This window comes from Bos mutus, chromosome 12 (genome assembly GCF_027580195.1).
Source record: "Bos mutus isolate GX-2022 chromosome 12, NWIPB_WYAK_1.1, whole genome shotgun sequence".
Classification (NCBI taxonomy): domain Eukaryota; kingdom Metazoa; phylum Chordata; class Mammalia; order Artiodactyla; family Bovidae; genus Bos; species Bos mutus.
The window spans coordinates 18,758,983-18,783,607 of NC_091628.1; the positions used below are offsets into that span (position 1 = coordinate 18,758,983).

Genomic DNA, 24,625 nt, shown 5'->3' on the forward strand with positions numbered 1-24,625 from the left:
AAACCCTGTTAGATTTTGTGCTGTTTGTTGTGCACATTACAGTTGTTTCAGAGAGCTTTTAAATGTTATGTTTTTGCAGGCCTCAGACATCCAGGCAAGGACAGTGGTTCTTACCTGGTCACCACCTTCCAGCCTCATAAATGGTGAAACAGATGAGACCACTGTACCAGAGCTCTATGGTTATGAAATTCTGGTCTCAAGCACTGGAAAAGATGGGAAATACAAAAGTGTTTTTGTGTAGGTATTTGTTTTGTTTTACTCCTTCCCGTTATATAAGTTAATGGTTTATCACAAAGAGCTTAATACTAATTCTGTGCTGTTTTCCCTCTTCATGCTTTTGTTTTGAATCTATAAGTTGACCGGTGATTCTCATTTCAATGTAAATAGTCCACATGCCAGCTGGTTCACATTTCTGTCTACAACTCCCTTGGAATAATTCACTTTCATTGGCCACATTCAGCTTTTTTATTTTTCAATAGGCTCCCTAATAGATATTTCACTATCCACATATTCCTGAGACATAAATATAAATTGTAGTATGTAGAAGCCAGGACCAGAAATGGAGAACTCTTACATTGTGAACTCATGCAGTGTTGCTCCTCTAGGGAGTTGGATTTCATTCCTACATATACAACCTCATGTCCTATTGTGAAATGAATTTAGTATCCTTGTTCCTCATTTGTGTGTTGAAAATGTTCTCTTTCCTTGGTTCAAAAGTGTATTATACTCCAACAAACCTTAGAAAGTCTCAGTGGCTAAAATTGTGACTTTTTGATTGACAGCTGTAAAATAAATTATTTTTCTGTTCTTGTTCATATATAAATTGTTTATTCTGGTGAAAAAGAGTAAAATTGATAACTTGTATAACTTCACCAGGAAGATTGTAAAGGAGGACGTGGTTAGCCATTTGAATGATCGTTACTAACAAAACACTGGATAAATCAAACTTCTTGGTGTATTTAAAAAAAAAAGCTAGTATGGGGAAGAAAGGAAAGTGAAACTGCTTCAGTGACTGCCATCTAGTAACAAGGTCTCCTCCTCTTTGTTGAGACTCCCTTGTGTGTATTTTGTTTCATTTTCTTAAAAGAGCAAAGGTACCTACGGGCTAAATAAAGGACCATCAACATAAAGGTTTCTTTTTTGTGTTAATGGCTGTTCTAGTTTGATATGACTGCTTCCTAAGGGAAAGAATTTATCTCCATTTGCAGCCTGACCAGAGAACACAAGAGGGACATTAGTCAACCTCAGTCATCTCGTTATCCTGCACCAATTAAAGTCTCTTTCTGAGGCTGCTACTACAACTGCCCCGATTCAGTAAGGTGTCCTTCCATCAGTGAGACATGTTTCCTTTTTCATACTGTTCACTGGCTTTGATTTGAGAAACAGGATACCTGGAAGGAAAGTGGGAGGGGGACGGGAGGAAGAAGTCCATTAAGTGGAGAGGAGCGAAACTTGACTGAAGGAAATGAAACAGAGCACAGTGATTTAAAAGAAAAGGAAGAGAAAACAGGCTAACTTGTTGGCTACATGCCCAAATAATAGTTGTAGCAAATAATTAGGAAAATATGTGCTATTATATTTGAAAATGTAATAGTGGCTATGGAAAATGCTTTACCTTAAATTGTGACTCACTTTTTAGAAACCTACTCATTAAATTCTAACATTTTAAATAAAGTTCCACCTTATATTTTAAATAAAATCCAATAGTGGCAGACTCCTTGTAAAAATTTGATAGTTTTGACTTCAGTTTTGATTTCATGTGTTACTTAGTATTTTAACTATATGCCAGTAATTGAAAATGGTTCTATTTCTTCAGTTAAGCTGAATAGCTATCCTAACTACACACACACACATACACACACAAAGTCTTGCTTATACAGTCCATTTACTTAGCACACTTTTTTGTTTTCAAGTGTTATGCAGGTACATACCTAAGTGTGGCATATACCCTAAATACGCAAATTGCTTATTGATACAGTCTGAATGTGGTTACAGTTGGGAACCACGAAGTAAGAAGCAAGTATAATTTCAAGTAAGAAAGTAAAAAGCAGTATAATTTCATAAAATTCCACAAACTGTAGTATACATAACACATTCTCTAAAAATGCTATATTTATCAAATAATGATATGTTACTTTTTTCCCCCCAGAGGAGAAGAAACCAGTGTCACTTTAAATGATCTCAAACCAGCTACAGATTACCATGCAAAGTAAGGAATTCCTATATGCTACTTTTATGTGATGTATTGTAGCATAGGGTTTGTTTTTAATGATTTCCTTAAAAGTCTAGACTATAATTTCAATATTAATTTTGGATTAAAAACATGGAGTTTGTGGATTTTGATTTTTCTTTTGCTATAATTATCAACACATTCCCCCAAAAAACATTTATCTCAAATGTTATATTGAAGGGTAAATGGCCTGGTTTGTACGACTTAGGGATTAGAATGAATATATATCACCGACTCAATGGACATGAGTTTGAGTAAACTCAGGGAGTTGGTGATGGACAGGGAGGCCTGGCATGCTGCAGTCCATGGTGTCACAAAGAGTCGGACACGACTGAGCAACTGAACTGAACTGACAGATAATATGTATACTATATCTGTAATACCTGATTTAGCACTGGAAGACTGTGCCAGCTTTTGAAATTTTTACAAAGCAAAATCATAAATAATAATTTCCACTTATGTATATTTATTCCATCCTATTTTGTAAGAGTTTGGAATATTAAAACTCCTAGAATTTGGTAACATTTAATTGGGATAGCTTAGATACTACTGTTTTACTCTGCACAGTTCTTCTATTATGATTTCACAAAATTATTTTTTAGACTATAGGGCCTCCCCAGCTGGGACTCGTATAACAGTTTATTCAGTCACCTATTTTTAAAAAGAACACTTGTACTTGAGATTATCCTATTAAACTGTCTTCAATTATACTCCCTGTGGAGGAACCCTAAGTATTATCCAACCTAATATTTTTCAAACTGTGGATTGTAACCACTGTTGAATCATGAAATTAATTTTGTGGGTTATAGTCAGAATTGTTTTAATATAATCAGATGGAATAGAAAATATCAGTATATTACCCAATTAAGGATATTGTTTCAGAATACTACTTTTGTTGTGTATGTGTGTGTATGATGTATATGTGTGCGTATGTATAAATACATATTGCAGAGACAGTCATAGTTTAAAATGTATTTCTTTGAGCAGTTAGAAAAAATATGAAAGCCACTTGTTTATTCTATTTTTCTTTTTTTTTTAAAGGTTACCCTTTATTTCTGATATGCGTATTTCTCGATAGAACATTTAGAGGGCACTTTACTGACTTGCACATACTTAAAGGTGATGTTATAGAATGGTAGGATACAGTGATTCTGCAGGATAAAACCACAGTTTATTTTATCACCACAGAGTCCAGGCAGAATACAATTCTATAAAGGGAACTCCTTCCGCAGCTGAAACCTTTACCACCTTGAGCTGTGAACCTGACATACCTAATCCACCAAGGATAGCCAACCGGACCAAAAATTCACTTACTTTGCAGTGGAAGGTAAGACTAGAGTGTTTCCAACTGGACATTTGTTTCCCTTTTTTTTTTCCCTTTACTATTAAACTTCATTTGTTTTCGGAGACAAAAGGAGGTTTAAGCTAACTTGCTCTTGCTCTTCACATATATTAAATAGGCATTTGTTCCTTATATCCTAAAATAACACTCTTATCAGTTTTTCTTATATAACACAAATATAAACGTAACATAAATGTAACAGAAACATTGTTATAAATTATATATATGTTATATGTAACATATATATAACAGAAACATAAAATATGTTTTTATGACATATTTTTATGAAAAATAAATATTTACGACGTTTTTATGACAGAAACATAAAATATGTTATATATAACATGTATAACAGAAACATAAAAATAAACAGAAACATAAAAATATAACATTTACGTAACATAAATATAACAGAAAAGATTGGCTTATAATTAGCAGTCCTTATACTGAATGTGTGATGACACTGCAATGTGTGTTTCTCAAACTAACTGCTTTCTATATTTTGTAATAACGCCTTTGTATCCTGAATTTTATCCTAAAATGAGATTCATAATAACTTAACCCAAATATTAATATGATGCCATAAAGGAGGAATAAAATTATTTCTAATGGAATGCATGCTGTGTCATTTCAGTCATGTCTGACTCTTTGCAACCCCATGAACTGTCTATGGGATTCTCCAGGCAAGAATACTGGAGTGAGTGGTTTGCCATGCCCTCCTCCAGGGGATCTAACCAACCCAGGGATCAAACCCACATTTCTTACATTTCCTGCATCAACAGGCAGTTTCTTTATATTTTTTTTAGTGTATAAATATTTGGACCCAATATTACACAAGAAGATGTAATAAAGTGGATAGACACTAGATAGAATTGGATCCTAGATACAACAGGCATTGTTGTCATTGGTGACATGATTTTCTGAAATCCTAACATAGGTCTTGGTAAATTTCTGAATAAAATTAAGTACTGCTGCTGCTGCTAAGTCGCTTCAGTCATGTCCGACTCTGTGCGCTCCCCCGTCCCTGGGATTCTCCAGGCAAGAACACTGGAGTGGGTTGCCATTTCCTTCTCCAATGCATGAAAGGGAAAAGTGAAAGTGAAGTCGCTCAGTCATATCCGACTCCTAGCGACCCCATGGACTGCAGCCTACCAGGCCCCTCCATCCATGGGATTTTCCAGGCAAGAGTCCTGGAGTGGGTTGCCATTGCCTTCTCCGAAAATTAAGTACAGTCTTTCCCAGATTGCATAGTAGTTGCATTTAAGGGAATACACTGTTAAAATTATACCACTGATACCTTGGAAAATGGAATCAAGTTCTAGGCTATAATAATTGTAAACAGGTATTCATCTATATGGGTATCCAGGAATACATTCAAAAGTCCTGGAGGAAGAAACCAACACAATATTGTAAACCAATTATCCTCCAATTAAAAATAAATAAAATTTAAAGGAATTACCAAAAAGAGGATGGAAAAAGAAATAGAAAAAACTTAAATTATCATAGGCTCTCAAAAAAAAATGTCCTGGAGAAAAAAATAAAATTTTTCATTGTTCTGAAAGGTGAAATTCTTTAGTTCTAGAGTGACCAAATCCTGGGAGAAAGACTAGAACTGAAATTTTCACCATTGAAAATGTAACAGATTGATGAATTAACAGTCTTAGGCAATCAACACATGGAGCCCAGAAGTGGAGATCCAGATAGTATGCACCCTTGAAGTTCCTCTTGCTCTTTTACTTTTTAGTGTATTACATGGTATCACTTGCAGATTGTATTGATAAGTTGAGTTTTAATGAAAATGACAGGATCTGTCCCAGAAGCTTAAAGATGATAAAAAACCTTCTGATAAAAGATAGTTCTTGATAAAAGAGATTGTTCAGAGTTGAGAGAAATCTGAGTAGCCTCCTGCTTTGCTTTCTTTTCTGGCAGTTAAAAGGATTATAGGATGTACATCTATATCTGTATTCTCTGTGCAGATTTTTCAGGGCTAAATCCCAGAGAACATCTATAGCACAATAGATGCCTTAGATTAGATCATCACCAATACCTTTTATAAACGTACTAACTTGTACTCATTTGGGGTTTTTTTGTTGTTTGTTTTAGGCACCTAGTGACAATGGCTCTAAAATCCAAAGTTTTATTTTAGAATGGGATGAGGTAAGTACATTTGAACTTTTAAAATTAGCCTAAAATGTATGTATACCTTCAGGCAGAAATACCTTTCTGTTTAATAATTTTTTCCTCATTTCATGTGGTGCTTGAGTCAGTTGATGGTGTTCTTAGAAAATGTTACTGACCAGACCTCCTGTTGTTTTAGTTTTTTCCAACTAAACCAACCGCAAAGCAATCACTTGGTTAATTAACTTGATGGAATATTTTCTTTCACATCAGCCTTAAAGGCAAGCATGTTTGTTTACTGTCACTGCTTTAACAAATTACCACAAACTGGGTGCCTCAGAACAACACTTTTATTCTTATAATTCTGGAAATCAGAAATCCAAACTGGCTTTCACTGGGCCAGAATCAGGGTGGCACCTGAGCCCTGCTTACTCCAGGGACTCTAGAGGAGAACCCATTGCCTTGCCTTTTCCAGCTCCTGGAGGCGTCCTCATTACTTGGTTCATGGCCACATCAGATTGCCTTTTCTCCCCCTGCTGCCCTTATCACATGACCATCTTCTGGTCCTTCTCTGCCTTCCTCTAGAAAAGATACTTGTAATTCCATTAAGGATGCACCCAGATGACCCAGCATAATCTCTCCAGTCTCAGGAGCCTGACCTTCACCACATTTATACATCCTCTGCTGCCATCTGAGGTCATATTCATGGGTCCCAGGGGTCAGGATCTGGGTATCTTTGGGGGCCTACCACAGCAAGCATCCTGGGCTTTGCTATTTAGTACTTTGTTTTACTGTCATTTGTCATGCTCTCTTTTGCCCTGCTGCTTCACTGCAGCAAAGAGGAGGGGCCAGAGGGAGTAGAAGAAATTCCAGCCATATATTAAAACAGTAATGAGGCCCAACCCAAGGAAGTTTTATTCCAGAAGTTCTAAGTGAATACAGAATTAGGCAATCTATTGCAGTATCAGAGTCCTTGATAAGAAAAACCATATCATCTTGATAAATTATGACAAGTATTTGATAAAATTTATTACCAGTTTCATTTAAAACTCAAATTAGGAATAAAAGGGTAATCCCTTATTTGATAGTTTTGTATTAAGTGAAGTACTATCAGTAAACAATAAAAGCATTTCCAGCCAAACAAAAATAAGTCAAAGTTACCAGTTTTTCCTACCTTTATTTGACATTACTCAGGAAATTATAGCTAAACAGTATCAAAAAAAGGAGGTAGAGCTATGGTGGCTGGCCTGGGGGACAAAATTATCATTGTTTAGAGATGATATGAGTTTCTATTTAGATAACTCAATAGAATAAACTATAAACATTATTAAAACTAACATGAGAGTTAAAGCAACCAAATTCAGACTAAAGATTTTCTCTGACAGAGGTCACTGTAACCACCCTTCACGTGTGTGTGTGTGTGTGTGTGTGTGTGTAAGTCACTTCAGACTTTTTGTGACCCTATGGACTGTAGCCCACCCGCAGGGGTCCTCTGAGGAGACTGTCCAGGTAAGAATACTGGAGAGGGTTGCCACGCCCTTCTCCAGGGGACCTTCCCGACCCAGGGATTGAACTCGGGTCTCTTATGTCTCCTTCATTGGCAGGCGGGTTCTTCACCACTAGCACCACCTGGGAAGCCCTATCCTTTCACTCTACCACACAATAAAGAGAAATGGGTAGAAAATGAGAAATTTGTCGATTTTATATAACACTTAAATTTCTGAAACTCTTCACTTGTCCTGAACTGCAAGCTTTTCTCTCTCCCATCTTAATACATATAATGGAGTTTTTCTATCTATTTATATTTTTTCAGTGTTAAATCTAATCAGTAGTAGCATCAGCGTTTACTTTAGGGACGTTTAGCAGCTATCCAGGTGGTTTGAAGATGCACAGGAGGGACCTTTTTTAAAACTGTTTGCATAAAACTTTTCATAGGTTAAGGAGAGCAGCCAGATACTCACATTGAAGATCAACCAATTTCTGCCACTACCCCATAGAGTTGTGGGGTCCATACTCAGAAAGAGTTTCTTTTATTAAAAGCCAGAGGTTTAGCATCAGCTCTAAAATCGTATGTTTAGTTCAAGAAGCTATACAGAGATGCCTACTCTTTGGTTTTCTAATTTGCATTAATGAACAATGAGTATCGTATAAAGGATGTGTTATCTCAACCTTCTCTTGAGATTCATGACATGTATGTAACAAAGATGACTTTAAATGTATACTAGCTAATATGTTACTGTCAGGAATTAATGTGGATTTCTTTTTACATTAATGTACAGTGATGTATAAAAACTTTCTTTTAGGGAAAAGGAAATGGAGAATTTTGTCAGTGTTATATGGGCTTACAGAAGCAATTTAAAATTACTAAACTGTCACCAGCAATGGGTTGTAAATTTAGACTGTCAGCCAAAAATGACTATGGTACAAGGTAAGATACATTTTAATATAGGTATTTTAGACTGTTCATTTGTATAAATTATTTACAGTCCAAATTAACCACTAAAAATTCTGCCTTAGTGTATTATCACTTTGTTGATATGGTTAAGATGTGTTACTAACCTAGCAAAAGCTATAAGAGAAAATTAATTATGTAAATGGCAGTTTTAAAAGAATAATTCATCGTTAGGTATCTGACCTAGTTACCATAAAGATATTATCACATCAAAGATACATTATTGGATTATAATTCATTATCAAATTTATCATTTTCACCAAAAATGTCATTTATCAAAACTGTGTTCTTTGGCTTTAGAAAATTAACTTTTCTTCATTCCTTCTTAAAAACCATTTGTTTCAACAGCGGTTTTAGTGAAGAAGTCTTATATTACACCTCAGGCTGTGCCCCATCTATGCCAGCAAGTCCTGTATTAACTAAAGCTGGGGTTACTTGGTTATCCTTACAATGGAGTAAACCCTCAGGAACGCCATCAGATGAAGGAATTTCTTACATTTTAGAGATGGAGGAAGAAACTTCAGTAAGTATATGTATTTTAAATGGGATATTTAGAACATTTTAGTGTGACATTAATCCTGATACAGTAAATACTGCCACAATAGCTAGCTCCTTCCCCGGACCCTTTGAAACCTTGGTTGGTTACTGTTTGGAAAGGACTGGAAGTGAGGAACAGCTCAGTCTTTTGCTTTCTCAACATGTTGGAGGGGGGTTTGTTTTTTATGTGTGTATGTATATATGCATTTTGTGCCTGGGAACAACACAGACCCCATGTAAGTATATATGTTTTAGGGAGAATAAAGAGAGGGCAAGATCATCACAGCCTTAGACCAAGCAACTGTAAAAGATAAGAAAAGAGCGTGTCTGCATTCTCCAACTGTGTGCAAATGCTGCCTCCCCGAGTGCCACAGAGACTTTGAAGAGCCTCACATGATACTACCCAGTTACAGTGTCTCATCTCCTGTGAGACAGCACTGAGCTGAACAAGTGTTAGACTGTCCTCTGTTAGTTACCTATAGCTCCATAGCTTTTCAGAGTTACTTTGAAAAGGTCCATCCTAGATATATACCCAGAAGAATTGAAAGTATGTTTGTACAAAACTCTGCACCCCATTGTTCATAGCAGCATTAATCATAATAACCAAAAAGTGGGAATAACTGAAATATCCGTCAACTAATGTTAATAATTGGATAAACAAAATGTACTATATCCATGTAGTAGAATATCATTCAGCCATATAAAGGGATAGAGTACTGACATATGCCACACATGAATGAGCCTTAAAAACGTCATGCTAAATAAAAGAGCACAGTCACAAAAGACCCACACATCATGTGATTCCATTTATATAGGTATTGGCAAATTCGTAGAGACAGAAAGTATATTAGTGTATAAGAAAAGAGAGGAAGTGACTGCTAACCAGAAAGTCAAAGTACTTTATTTAGGCTTTATTCTGGAACTAGGAATTAAATGATGGTTTTACAAGCTTATGAATATACTGTAAACCATTGTTTTTTATACTTTAAAATGGGAATTTCATGGTTTGTGAATTATATCAGTTTTTTGTGTTTTTTTTTTAACTTTTAAAAATAACATTGTGAAAGAAGTGAAGCATTGTCCCTAGGGCTAGAAATAATAATGCCAAATCTAAATAACATCTCAACCTGCCAGCCCAACCAATCACTCATCTTTCACCGAAACACAAGTGTGTGTTCAGGGAGAGTTAAATATGTTAAATAGTTACAGTTTTGTTTAATTCTTGCAACGTCCATCTGGGAAATTCACCTTAGTTTTAGGGATAAGCTTACCGATGGTGATGTTACCACTGCCTCTGATTTTCCCTCAACACAAAGATCTTCCCTTGGTTACTGTATTTACTGAGGATAAGTGCTGGTCTTCATCCTCCTACAAATGGTCGGCAGCATTTCTTGATCTGTCTTCTCAAGATAGAAACACCAAGGAGAAGATTACAGTCAACCAGGCATTACTCACATTGCACACAGCAGAAGATGAAGAGGGCCTGAATCTTTTCACATATTGCTTATTCCCCATATTTCTGCTGTTAGCCGTCTAATGAAGACTTTTTTTCCCTTTCCAGGGATATGGTTTTAAGCCTAAATATGATGGGGAAGACCTTGCTTACACAGTGAAAAATCTCCGACGCAGTACAAAGTATAAATTTAAGGTAAGCTTTGAAAGCCCTTGAAAGGTTTATTGTTCTTACTGTTCTGTTTTAAAACTAAGTACATGCCTCATTCTCATAATTTTAAATCTTAAAATATTTTGGCCTTTTCTAGTGAGCTTTATTGTTTTACTCTCTTACTATATAATAATGCTTCTCAAACTTTATGTATTTAAGTTCAAAGCAGTCTTAATGTTTAACAAGACTCTGTAAAATGTGAGCAAAACATCTTTTAAAATGTGGGTGTCATTGAACATAGTCAGAATATGCTTTTTTGGCAGGTATATCAGAAAAAAGTAATGCTGTTCTGCTCTTTGAAGTGGTGGTCCACTTACTAGTAGCTACTTAAGGTGATATCTACCATGTTTCTTTGCTCTAAAGTTGTTATTTCTCCCTTTGTAATAAGTATTTTGTAAATACTGTATAGATATCTTGTTCCTCATCAAAGTCTCACCCACTAGTTTTAACATCCATTGATTATTCTTGCCCTGAATCATTCAGTAACTATAATTAATGGTTGCCAAGTGGTGGTTTTTAAAATTTCTTCTACATTGATTAGTTGGCATTATACTAAAAGGAAAAGCTTTCTCATTTATATTAGTATGAACTCATGGATTCCTGTTTACTGAGTGGGTTATATTTTGTTACTGTACTTATCAGTTATGAGGTTCAAACTGTCTTAGATTTTGGGAGCCCTTGTCAAGCTGACTTCTGATTTTTTTGACATGTCCCCACCCCATCATTCTTTGAGCCCCTCCTTTCTGGCACATACTACATTCTCATCATTTACTTTCTCTTCTTCAAATTTGACATTGACCATTTCTCAGAGCACCTGGGTCCTTTAAGCAGACAGTGGCGTTTAGAAGTCAGGATCTGGGTAGTAAGTATACTTAATGCTATAGGATTTTTGCCACTCCTAGGCCTCCTCTCAGTGGACAAAGCCAAGAACTAGATGTACATGTGTATGTTTTGTGTGTGTGTGTGTGTAGACACACATAGACCCTTTACATTTAGGAACACATATTTCTACATATATATCTGTTTTTAAAAATCATGAGTTTGCACCCTATACCTCCATTTGATCTAGTGCCACGGATTAATTCTGATTTTCTCACTTTCCTTATTTCTAACTCCCATCATCATCAGTGAGAAACTCTTCCCTGTTTATGTTCACGGTATTTTACTTACTGGATGAAACCCCTCTTGCCCTCATAGCCTTCCCGAAAGTCGTATCCAGAGCACTTGAGTTTGTGCAGGGTGAATGCTGCTGCCTCTGCCCAACCTTCGTCCATCCCCCAGCACACGTGCTTGTCTCACTATCCCATCTGATGGCCTTCAGACTTAATTATTTTAGGAAAGTAGAGATACTCTATATGTCATTCTTGCTCATTGGAGGCCTGGAGACTCTACATATCATTCTTGCTCACTTGAAGCAATAGCAAGCTTTGAAAATTCTCCTGTGAGAATCTTTAGGATTCTTCTGAAATCCTGAATCTTTCCAAGCATCCATTCTAGGATATAGTCCATCTTTGACTTGGTCAGTGATACACATTGCTATTGCTTGGCAGACAGGGCCTTGAATTAGCTAATATACAATTTAATATAAGCCAGCCTTCATTTTCGTACAGGGGTTTTCCCAAAAAGGTAACAGGATGCTTACTAGTTGACAAATTCAACATTTGAATTTTCCTACCATTGTTTGTTTAAACACATTATTCCAAATAAATGATAGAAGCCACTGTAAAGTGTTTTCACTATTAAAAAGAAAAGTTTTATTACTCCTTGAGAACCTAAGAAAGAAAATTTTAGTGATATCAGGAAATTTGTTTATGTAGTGCATAATTATATCTGTTATGTTTTATTTGGGGCTTCCCTGGTGGCTCAGACAGTAAGCAGTATGCCTGCAATACTTATTTTGTATACTAGCTTCATTTTCAAAACTTCTGATAGCACTGGGTCATTTTAATTTTCAAATACAGTTTTTATGTTGACACAATTTACAAAGTATCTAAGGAAGATGTACATTTATTCCAGTTTTCCTCTTACGATGTTGGATTGCATTTTTGCTTCAGTTAACAATTATAAAACCTCACCACATGGGCTTCTCCATAGGGAAGCTACATACATCATCGTTTCTGCTACACACTTTGTTAGAAGCAAGTTATTAAGGACAATTCAAAAGGAGGAGGAGTTAACCTTTATCTTTTAAAGAGAGGAAATTCAGAGAATCTGACATTTTTTTAAATCCCTGAAGACTGTTAAAAAAATAAGTTAAATCAAGCCTCGCCAAGTATCATCAGATTATATAGCTTGTTCCAGTGATGACTCTTGTTTAGTGTCAAAATGTTAGACTCACTTGTATTTTCAGGACTGACCGAAAGGGGATTATACCTGAATTCTCTTCATATGTGCTGAGTTCCTTTTGCAGACAAGCAGTTCTCACATAAATCATTTGATTCACCCTTTTTGTCTCCCATCACTTTGTTCATTAAGCCAGTATCATTAAGTATCAGACATTAATTATGTCTTTGTGTTCTCATCATAGGTTATTGCTTATAACTCAGAAGGTAAAAGTAGTCCAAGTGAAGTCGTAGAGTTTACGACCTGTCCTGATAAACCCGGAGTCCCTGTAAAACCTTCAGTTAAAGGAAAGATACATTCACATAGTTTTAAAATAACTTGGGGTAAGATATTATGCATATTTGTATGTCATTACTTTTATATTTGATTTAAATGATTTGAATATTTAGATCATTTTAAAGATACTTGAGTAGATTTGTTAGCTCAGTGAGAAATGTAAGACTCACTGTTTGATGATCTGCTTTATGGAGAGCATTGTACTGATACATACTAAGTTCAGGTTTGATGGAGGAAGAACTTGGGGTCACCTGTAGAACTCTGAACAGGGGCCGCCTGTGTGAGATGAAAGAGTATTGAATTCATAGCTAAAGTTTTCATGGCTCATTCTGGTTTTCATGAGAAATTAAAATCACTTACTCATTTAAAACAAAAATTTATTGAGAATCTGCTTCTGTAAAAACAGGAGTAAATAAGGTGCTGGTATTAATTTTTAAAAAGTCATTACAGGTGATTCTTCTTTCTTTTAGAGCAATCCTGAGTTTGGTGTTCCGTTTATTATGAGTTTATGTCATTTTTTGAATTGTATATACTCTGCCTAATGCCACTTTTGCTTCTTTGGATAGACCCACCAAAAGACAATGGAGGGGCAGCCATCAATAAATATGTAGTGGAAATGGCAGAAGGTTCTAACGGTAAGAATAACTATTAAAACTTTAGTCTTCATGGTTCTAAATTTTACGTGATGTCTTTTCTTTCCTCTTGATTTTTTTCCTTTGTTTGTAGCAGATAAGATTTTGCCTGTTATGACCCACTCTAAGTTGTAATCTCCAGATATACAGTGACTCAAATGTAAGACTGCTGTATACTTACATTATTACATTTTCTTATTTTTTCCTCATTGGTTTGCATTGCTCAATTCTAGTATACCTAAAGTCTTCGGAAGGTTAGCTCACTCAGATTTATACCCAGATGTATCAGAAAAATCTTCTAAAATTTAACTTATAATAGTTTTAGTAATAAGTTCTCTGTCTAGTGATCTTTATTCTTGAATCACACATTTTTATCTTTATATCAAATGGCCTATTTCCTTGCAAAAAATTAAGATGTCTTTTAATTAAGACTAAACTTCCTATGGTATTGGTTCTTTCTATTCTTTGTGTGTTATAATGTTGTTACTGGGCCAGTAAGCACATTTAAAATGTTTAATTAAAAGCAAATTATCGATCTAAGTCAGAGTCTGTACAGAGTTACAGAGAGATTTCACTTCAACAAAGCCATGCAAATTTGTCTAGGAAGCTATACACATAAAGAAAATTACATCATTTCCAGGAAACTCAAAAAACAGGCTTAAATCATTTCCGACAAATTACATAAACGCTTACTTAGTGAAGTGAAGCTAGGATACCTGCCATGTCCTTGATACCAAAATGTTAAACATTACCTTGTCGCTGATGGAGCATAATTCTTCCATCTTACAGGAAGCAAATGGGATATGATATACAGTGGCGCTACTAGGGAACATCTTTGTGATCGACTGAATCCAGGCTGTTTCTATCGTTTTCGAGTTTACTGCATCAGTGATGGAGGACAGAGTGCGGTAATACTTAGTGTAGATCTCTTTTCTCAAGTTTGGTCAAATGAGATGAAATCATCAGATGCCACCTCAAATATTGAAGTACATCCATAAAATGTATAACCCAGATGGTTAAATTTTTAGTGACCAGACTGGACTAATGTAGTATTTAGCTTGTAGTGAATATCTGTTGTCTGGTTGCTGTTTAGCTTTGGAAAAAATAGGTATACAAAAACATTGCAGAAAATTTTATAAAGATAAATTTTAGGATGATGCTCAATTAACCCTACCTAACAGAAATAGAAACAAAATCATTATTTAAACACAAATTCTAAATATATACTTATTTCAGAAAAGTTTGGCAATTATTTTATTTCTTACTAGAGACAGAAATGGACTTAAATGTGCCATTGATTATATATGAGACATTTGTAATGTTCTGGAAAAGTATAATGTTTTTTAATAGGAGTGATTTTTAATGAATCCAACCAATAATGTATCTTAGAGCATTCATAATTGTTATTTTTTTCAAATGAGATTTAATGCAATGAAAGTAATTTTTTTTAATGAATTAGGAGCATTTTGTTGAAAATAGGAGTACAGTGAAGTTGAGTTGCAAGTCCTGTGCAACAGGCTTTGGATCCAATTGCTTCATTTTCTTTAATATGAAATCTTAAGTGTGAACCTTACTGTTTATAAAATGTTAAGTATAAACCTTAATACTGTGCAGATAATGAATATAGCACTGAGTTTGTGTCAGTGCTTTTAAGAGAATGTCTTTTAAAATAAAACTAAAAGTTTTTTTTAGTAGCATAGAAATGAAAAGTAATACCAAATACCTGGAAAGATGCTAAATACTTGAGAACACTTACCTGATTTTTAAATTATTTTTAGGATGAAAGAAAAGAATTTTTTGTTAATATTAAATTAGCGTTTAGGTTGAAAAATACAGTCAAGTGGTCAAAATAGTCTAAACCTCCTAAAAATACAGCAAATAGCATTTATAGAATGTTAGAACATTCTTTGGAAGAGATTTGTAGATCCATTTGGACACCAAAAATAATGTCCATTAGGTTATGAGGAAAGTTTTTTTTTTTTTAATTATGAAAAGAAGAAAAGAGTTCTTTTTTTTTTTTTTTTTTTTTTCTGGTAACTTTATATCCAGTAGGCACGTAATACTTGTCCTTATTTTACTTGCCTATATAAAATTTGTGTTTTAATGATTTAATTAGATTTGATTTTATTCAGAACTTTATTCCTTTTCTTTTGATACTCAGATGCAAATTATTGGTGCAGTCTTTGTGTTTGTCTTATTTTCCTTTAACAAAAGCAGTCTGATTATTTGGCTTGGGGCATTTTTGTTTTGTTTTTGCTTTTGTTTTGGCAGGTATCTGAATCTTTACTTGTGCAGACTCCAGCTGTGCCTCCTGGCCCATGCCTCCCTCCCAGATTACAGGGTAGACCCAAAGCAAAAGAAATACAGTTACGATGGGGTAATTTTCATTTTGGTAATAAATTATAATTAAGTTGGTACTAAATATATTCCTCTTGTTTAACTGTGTGAATCTTTCCACCTTTAGGACCCCCTCAGGTCAATGGTGGATCACCCATTTCTTGCTATGGGGTGGAAATGTCTCCTGTAGAAAGAGATGAACCCAGAGAAGTTTACCAAGGTCCTGAAGTAGAATGTACAGTGAGCAACCTTCTTCCTGGAAAGACTTACAGCTTCAGACTACGTGCAGCTAACAAAATGGGGGTAGGAAAACTGAGCTGACTGAATTATGAATCCCAGTGGTATTTCATATAACATGTCATTGTGCCCATTATTTGACCATTTTGCTTTCAACATGTGACTCCAAATTTTATAATTTTTAATAAGCCTCTGTTGATAAATGAGAATTCAGTATATACCATAGCTTAACAGTTACAGAATAGCAGTACTTTAAAACTCCAATTACTAATATGTGACACTTTGACCTTGAGCTGAGCCTTTCAGGCAGTACTAATGGAGTTTACTTAGTAAGAAGAGGAGAAACATGATCATAAGATGAAATAAGTAAGTGTTTTGAGGCTGGTTGTACGCAGTGTTTATTTCCAGTTGACAACTACTCGTGATTCATTTTTTTTACCAAAGGGAAAAAACTTAACATTCTAAGCATTTCTGGTTTTGTGTATTTTTTTGTTTTTGTTTTTAATTATCTCTGTACCTGTGTAACTCCATAAAATGGACAGAATAGGTGATATCTCCATTTTACAGCTGAGGAACCTGGGGCTCAGGAAAGCTAAACTCCTTGCCCCAGCACTCACACACACTAAAAAGTGGGAGACATCAGTCACTCTGTCCAACTCTGGAGCCAAAACCCTTTCCGCTCAACTGGGACATCTCTCATCTCTCTGAATTAAAAGTTCTCTGAGAAAAAAAATAAATAAATAAAAGTTCTCTGAGGACCAACCAGTCACTTCTGACTTTGAGTTAGCACTGTGTTTCTTAAAACTACAATATAATTAAAATTTCATGAAATTAAACTGACAAGTCTTTCCCCATTACTTCAGACTTTAGTAAACTCGGATGATCTTGGCAGCCCCTCAAGGCTGTAGGACACGGGGTAGCATCTTTAATACTAGTGTCTTTAATCTGTGTTTTCAGGTTTGTGATAACTTGTCAGAATCATCTCAAGTAAATATTTGTTCCCTATATTTTCACAGAATGCATTTTTACACCCTATTGAAGCTGTTACTTAAGTTTAAGTTATAATTTATGCCTGCAATCTCTCGTGCTTTTAATTGGTATTCATTTCTTCACTCTTGACATGATTTCTTCTTTTTATTCGACCTAATTCCTAAATTCCCCTCCATTCTTACAAAAAACCAATTGATGAAAGAATAAGGGGCAAGAGAAGAAACTATAGTAAAGGAAACTTTAAAATACCTCACATATTTACTTCCATGATCATTAATTAAATCTTTACTTTCTGTGATTTCTTTTAGGAGAATTTTATTATGACTAATTAGTCTTAAAGGAAAGGGATGATGATTTTAATTATCTGTGAATATTTATGGAGAGCTGTGCAATTGGTAGGTGAAAAATGAAAACACTGATATTAATATTTGTTTTTCTAGTTTGGGCCATTTTCAGAAAAACATGATATTACTACAGCCCCTGGACCACCAGATCAGTGTAAGCCCCCTCAAGTGACATGCAGATCTGCAACTTGTGCACAAGTGAATTGGGAGGTATTGTCATTTCCTTCACTTATATTTGCTTTAAATGATTAAAAAAGAGAATGAAGATACTATTCATTTCATCTCCATAGATTATACAAAGAGTAAAGTCCTAGTTAAATCCACTTGGTAAAAAGTAAAGTCTTTTCTCTCTTTGAAGTATTTAAATAAGGTATATGTTTACAAGTGTTTAGATTCTTGTTCATGGTGGTGCCCCGTCTCAGTACTGAGATATTTACCCATGGTGCATGTTCAGAACAGACATTCATAGGAATTAGTGTATACTATTTCTCTCATGTTTATTATCTCCAGTATACTTACTGCATATAGTAGTAATCAATAATGATAATTACATTTTCTGTTTCCTTTAAATTTAACAAAATATCCTTGTATGATTTAACATTTATATTACTTAATAGAATTATTTAAAGTGTATTTACCTTAAGATACTCTTTAAAGTGATTGAATCATATTTCTGTGTCTGATTGAAAACAGTTATATTTTTTGACAGATCTTTAATTCAGGTGGCCTTAATGAATAAAAATGTAATATTAAACAGTTTATGTTCTGTTAAACATTTTTTTAGAAATCCAAAAACAGTTCACTTTTTTATGTGCTTGGGTAAATAACATTTTTGCCCCCAAACTATGTAATCACTATCAGAACTTAAGACAAAAGACTTTATCCCCTTTTCTTAACTTTAAGGTCCCTTTGAGTAATGGAACTGATGTCACTGAATATCGATTGGAATGGGGAGGAGTTGAAGGAAGTATGCAGATATGTTACTGCGGACCCGGTCTCAGTTACGAATTAAAAGGACTTTCACCAGCAACCACCTATTATTGCAGAGTCCAGGTAAAGGTGGTCAGGGTTTTGTCACTCTAGAGTTTTGTGTTTTGTGAGCATTTGCATAATTATGTCTTTAACTTTGGGGCTCTATTAATTTGTAGGCTCTGAGCATTGTGGGTGCAGGCCCTTTTAGTGAAGTAGTAGCCTGTATGACTCCACCATCAGTTCCTGCTATTGTGAGTTGTCTTCAAGAAATAAGTGATGATGATATAGAAAATCCCAATTATTCACCATCTACATGCCTTGCAATAAGCTGGGAAAAGCCTTGTGATCATGGTTCAGAAATCCTTGCCTACAGCATAGACTTTGGAGATAAACAGCCCTTGACAGTGGGAAAGGTTACAAACTACATTCTAGACAATCTGCAGCCAGATACAACATACAGGTACACAGTAAAAACTATCTTAATTTTTGCCTAGACCAGAGAGACACTTTAAATAGAATAATCATAAACTAAACCTTTTTTTTTTTTAACATGGCACTTAGAATACGAATTCAAGCCTTGAATAGCCTTGGAGCTGGTCCTTTCAGCCACATGATAAAATTAAAAACAAAACCCTTCCCTCCTGACCCACCTCGTCTGGAATGCGTTGCCTTCAGCCACCAAAACCTTAAACTGAAGTGGGGAGAAGGAACCCCAAAGACATTGTCGACAGATTCGGTTCAGTACCACCTTCAGATGGAGGATAAGAATGGAAGGTGGGTGTTTCTAATTGCTTCTTTATATTGTTTCTTAGGTCTCAAGTATATAAATTTTTTTAACACTAGAAATAAATTGTTTTCAAAAACAATTCTCATAAATAATTTTTAAGTATGCCATTTTTGAAACATCAGAAGACATAGTGAAGAAAGAAAATAGGGGATCTGTTCTTTGGCTCTCTAACCCATTCACTGTCTTCAGGCTAGTGAAAGGAGCGATCTTTACTGCAAAATAAGTTCGTCAATGCTGATTTCCAGCAAGAGGTAGTTTTTACAGTAAACAGTTGATTGGCATAAGATTTTTGAAATCCTTGAGGGTTATGTCTCACCCTCCACACACTCACGGCATGAACACCATGTGAATGCAGGAGTTCACTTCCTCACCATCAGATCTTAGACCCTCTGATAAATAGTCCAGTCCCCTGGCTACTCAGGTTCTTCTCTGTTCTGTCCTTTGCCATCTCATTAAATGCGTGCTGTTTTATTCCACTAAATCATGCATTTGAATTATAGTGTTACTCAAAGTAATTAGTGTAAATTATTCAAAATCCAATCCAGGGCAGTATATTGATATTAAATCCAAAATAAACAATGCCATATATCTTCCTCAGTTGATACTTTAATCTTTTAAGAATTCTGTTTTGTTTTTGTTTTTTATGTTTCACTCAATTTGTTAGAAATAAATTTGTATCTCTGATAGATTCAGAGTACTAATGACAATTTTTCCCTAGGTTATTTTGTTTTTTTGCATTGGGTTTGTATGTCAGCCAAATATTCAATAATGGAATACTCAGGGTACTTGTATATCAGTACTCCCTATCAGAAATAATTATACATTTAAAATAGCGTACAGAATTAAACATCCTGTATCAATCATAAGAGCATTACACAGAGCAAATAGTATTGATCATTTATTTCCTGAAATCTGTGCCTCTCTGAATGTTAGCCTTTGCTCCTGGCAGAATTTGTGTACTCTTTGTAACCTTATATCTGGAAGGAAGATTTTTGCCTTGCTGCACGTTTTTGGTATAGCCATTTATCTTTAATATATGTTGTTATTGTTAGGTGAATTAATTCATATTTAGGGTTGTGCAAGATTTACTAGAAACAGATTTAATTGGTATTTGGTTGAAAAATAATAGAACAAAGATTCTATGAAGTATAGATGATATTAGTCTATATTGTAGATATTATTGTAGATATTATTCTATATTGTAGAACTTTAAGCATGATTAATGTTTAGCTGGCATCTAGAGAACTGTTGCAGGGTGTGGGGTATGGCTTTATGGTCTTCGTGGAAAATAAAGAAATTAAAGTGTTTTATGATATTGTAAATTTACCACATAGGTTTCATAAATCAATTTAATATCTTTCTTTAGTTACTTTCCTTTGATTTTTCACAGCTCTTTACATTTGTGTGGGATTGTGTCAGAATGCTACCTCATCTATGCCCTGACCACAGGTTTTTTATTGTGGTTCAGCTTTTTACAACAGTGGCTTTGCCACTGGTTTTTTAATCCTCTCAGTTTAAAAAAAAAAAAAATGGAGATTCAAAAGGCAAGGCTTATCCAATTCTTGGAAACAGTGTTACTAACGATCATTAAGTATTCCTTCATTTTAAACTAACTACAATTTTCAGACTATTAGAACTACGTAAGTTCTAATGTAGAACTCATTCCTCAATTTCCAAAAATTTTTAAAACAGCCAATTAAAATTTTGGAGAACATTCAGCATATGTATGTCATATATGACACTAAGCTTTGCATTGAACAGTTCAAGTGGATAATTTATGGGAAATTATATACAATATTATCTCATACTGTTAGGTAAATATTAAGAAAACCTCACTAAATCAATTAAAATTATGCCTAGGAAAGGGAATTACCTTTTTTATGTGACAAACTGTATGCCTGTAACTCTAGTTAGAAATAATTGATAATGAAAATTGTGATGTTCTGAGTATCTTTTAAGATGTATACATTAAAAAACAGCAGTCAGAAGCAAAGCGATACCAGAAGCCTAAAAAGAAACAGTTACTGTGATTGGATATGAAATTTTGCAATAAATTTTCAGGAAACTATGGCAAATTGGGAAATTAACTAATTCTGTGATTTCCATCTGATGAAAAATAAGGATTTATTGAGTGGCAAAACACTGTGGCGTTAAATTCTAGGGGTAACTTACTGCTGCTAAATAGTGTCCGGACTGTTCTTCTTTAGTGGTTTTTAAACATTTTTCATAAGGTAGTCAAGGTTTATTTTTCATAAGTCATTTCCATTTTAGGTTTGTATCCTTATACAGAGGTCCATGTCATACATACAAAGTACAAAGACTTAACGAGTCGACGTCCTATAAATTCTGTATTCAAGCTTGTAATGAAGCAGGGGAAGGTCCTCTTTCCCAAGAATATATTTTCACTACTCCAAAATCTGTCCCAGCTGCCCTGAAAGGTAAGTTCTCCATCCTCAAGTTACTTTCTTTTAATAGTAAATTAATTTTAAATGCTCTTTCATAATGTACTTTTTGTACAATTAAAATTTATCATCTAGTATGTGTCTAAATTTAAATTATAAAAAGGAAATGAGCTAGACAAGCCTACTTACTGGGAGCTTCACTTAATAATAAAAGCTATTTTATCTGGCATAGTAATAATGAGTGCTGTTTTTTGTCACTCATCTTTTAAATAAACATAAGTACTAAATTGAATAGATAGGCTGGTTTTCTAATAGGGCCATTTACCATTTTCACTATTATTATTTTTAAAAAATCACAATTCTTGTTGTTTTGAGTCATTGCTATTTCATTCATTTGAATTTCAGGGGGAGAGGTCATCTGTTTTAGTAAAACCTAATACTCAGTTAATTTGAATTTTTAAGTCAAATTTACATACACATTCACACATTTGTGCATGTATTATATATTTAAGATTAATTTCAGCAGAGTTCTTATTTTACAATGACCCTGACAAGTATTGTACTTTGTGCATTTAGCCAAGAAAAAACTAAAATTCCTTTCCCTCTGAGGACAAATCACAACACTTCTAGTACAGTGTCCTGGATCATATACTTGAAAGCACCATCTGTTAACTGGACCCATAATAGCAAGATTGTTCTTGAATACGCCTTCTAATAATGTTGATGGATTTCACAAAGTTATTTTTCCGTTCCTTCATCTGGTTTAGTTGTCTCTTAACCTTAAGAAGATTGCTGGTTTTAACACCACCTACCCTACTACTGAGTGAGGTAGTCATATGTGTGGTCAAGAATTTGGGGGTGTTTTTCAACTCATTCTCTTAGGAAATTTCTTAAATTATAAAATTTCATGTTCTAGTTATGCTCTTTGAAGTACCATGAAAGATGTTGTAGAACTACCTCTAGCTTTTTAGCTCAGTGAAAACAGTACTTCTCTTGACAGATCTTTTAATCAGTCTGCATTGTAATGCTTATAGATTGCATGGCCTGGAGGATAGTAAGAGTTAGCCATTGACCATTTCTCGGCAAATTTCAAACATTCACTAATGCTTACTTCAAGTTTATAACTAGGTTTTAAAGTCTGTTGATTTTGACTAAAACAAATGTCTGTGTGACGTGCCAAGTGAAAAGTCAAGCAGATTTTATTTATATTTCTTCTCTACAGCCCCCAAAATAGAGAAAGTAAATGATCACATTTGTGATATTACATGGGAGTGTTTACAGCCAATGAAAGGTGATCCAGTTATTTACAGTCTCCAGGTTATGGTGGGAAAAGATTCAGAGTTCAAACAGGTATGTGTCAAAATATAATTCTATAGATACATGTTTTTACCGTTTTTCACTTTAACGTGTTTTCAGTACAAGATTTGACTAACCTTTATCTTCCTAATTCAAAGACATTTGTTCAGTGCTTACTGTGTTGCAAAGATTAGTAACTACACAGTATATCAGGATGCAAAATCTTTTAGGTATGAGCTGAACTTAAACAGAGTATTCATTCATTTGATAGGCTTTATTGAACTCTGTGCCAGGCACTCAGGACATGCACGGAACAGAAAGTCCTTGCCTTCATGCAGCTTACATTCTAGCAGAAAAAAAGAGATACTAAACACTGTATCAGTGTTAGATAGTGATGAGCACAATGGAGAAAAAAAAAACGGGATAAAAGGAGTAGGGAGAACTAGGGTAAGGGACAGCTAGTGCTGTTTCATACAGGACAGCAGGTAACATTTGAACAGAGACTCAAAGGAAGTGAATATGGGGAGAAGAGTGTTCCAAAAAGCAGGAACAGTAGGTGCAAAGGCCCTGAGGTAGGAGCATGCTTGTTACATTTAATGGACAAGAAGAAAGTCACTGTGGCTGGGGCAGTGTGACCAAAGGGAGGAATAATAGATGAGGTCAGGGAGTTAATCAGAGAGGGTCTGTGAGTGGCATGGAGGTCATGCAGGGTGTTACAGGCCACGCTTCTGCATTTACTCCACGTGAAATGAGAAGCCAGTGGAGGGTTGTGACCAGAATAGTTACATGATCAGACACAAAGTCAGTGTGACTAGAGTAGGATGAGGACAGATGCAGAGACACCACTGAGGAGGCTTGGACAGTGTTGATAATAGTCATAGTTAGAGTGCAGAGTTGCTGTATGGAAGCCTAGAGGAACTATCCCCTTCCCAGCCAAGAAATTTCAAAGACGGATTCCTGGTAGAGAGTGAATAGCCGATGAAGTGAGGAGCTGTCAGTGTTCATTATAACTTATAAAAGAAGTCTTTATGCAGCTCAAAGGCCTTATTTCTTTTAGGCATTTCATCTGCTTCTCCCTTTTTGCTGTCAAACTTCGTGATTTTTGAGGTCTTTTAAACTGGGTTGTTTTCAATTTAGTATCTTACCTTGTATTTTCTTTTCCCAGGAGAAAAACCAGTCATTCATCTATTTTATTTCATTCTTGTGCTGTTATAATTATTAATAATAGATTACTTCTCAATATAGGTATAATTTTTTCCTTTCAAGTTTTGCTAAATATGGAAGCATAATTTCTTAACCAAAATTACAGAAGGCCCCAAAGGGTCAGATTAAATTTGGAATGTGGTTGTTTTCTTTATTAAGTCATCTGCAAATTGACATGATAATTGGATTTGAATATAATTTACAGATAAGCAGGTTTCCTTCCAAGGAAGAAATCAAATTAATACTAAAGAAAATATAATTGCACTACATGTTTAAAGGAAATAGGAATCCCATATTGAGTAGTATGTGAACACATCACTACATGAAACAGCAGTGCTAATTCTAATTTAAAAGCTAAATTATCCCCATCAACACTCTTTAGATTGTAAGCATACTGTAAAACTGATTTCCTTAGAACTTCATCATATATATGCATGTACATATGCTCATCTAAATCTTTTAAA

At 34.7% G+C, this 24,625-nt stretch overlaps 1 protein-coding gene across 5 annotated transcripts in view; it reads left to right on the forward strand.

The window, feature by feature from the left end:
- FNDC3A (fibronectin type III domain containing 3A) overlaps positions 1 to 24,625 on the forward strand; it is a 115,074-nt gene that overhangs the window by 84,741 nt on the left and 5,708 nt on the right. For all 5 annotated transcript variants that reach the window (XM_070380318.1, XM_070380316.1, XM_070380317.1 and 2 more), the window contains 18 exons: positions 80 to 237; positions 2,150 to 2,209; positions 3,419 to 3,557; positions 5,676 to 5,729; positions 7,994 to 8,118; positions 8,491 to 8,665; positions 10,241 to 10,327; positions 12,870 to 13,008; positions 13,528 to 13,596; positions 14,383 to 14,501; positions 15,865 to 15,970; positions 16,058 to 16,233; positions 17,598 to 17,711; positions 18,405 to 18,554; positions 18,650 to 18,933; positions 19,035 to 19,247; positions 21,532 to 21,698; positions 22,885 to 23,012. In XM_070380318.1, coding sequence (XP_070236419.1) covers positions 80 to 237; positions 2,150 to 2,209; positions 3,419 to 3,557; positions 5,676 to 5,729; positions 7,994 to 8,118; positions 8,491 to 8,665; positions 10,241 to 10,327; positions 12,870 to 13,008; positions 13,528 to 13,596; positions 14,383 to 14,501; positions 15,865 to 15,970; positions 16,058 to 16,233; positions 17,598 to 17,711; positions 18,405 to 18,554; positions 18,650 to 18,933; positions 19,035 to 19,247; positions 21,532 to 21,698; positions 22,885 to 23,012 — 2,463 coding nt within the window. The remainder of the gene's footprint in view (positions 1 to 79; positions 238 to 2,149; positions 2,210 to 3,418; positions 3,558 to 5,675; positions 5,730 to 7,993; positions 8,119 to 8,490; positions 8,666 to 10,240; positions 10,328 to 12,869; positions 13,009 to 13,527; positions 13,597 to 14,382; positions 14,502 to 15,864; positions 15,971 to 16,057; positions 16,234 to 17,597; positions 17,712 to 18,404; positions 18,555 to 18,649; positions 18,934 to 19,034; positions 19,248 to 21,531; positions 21,699 to 22,884; positions 23,013 to 24,625) is intronic.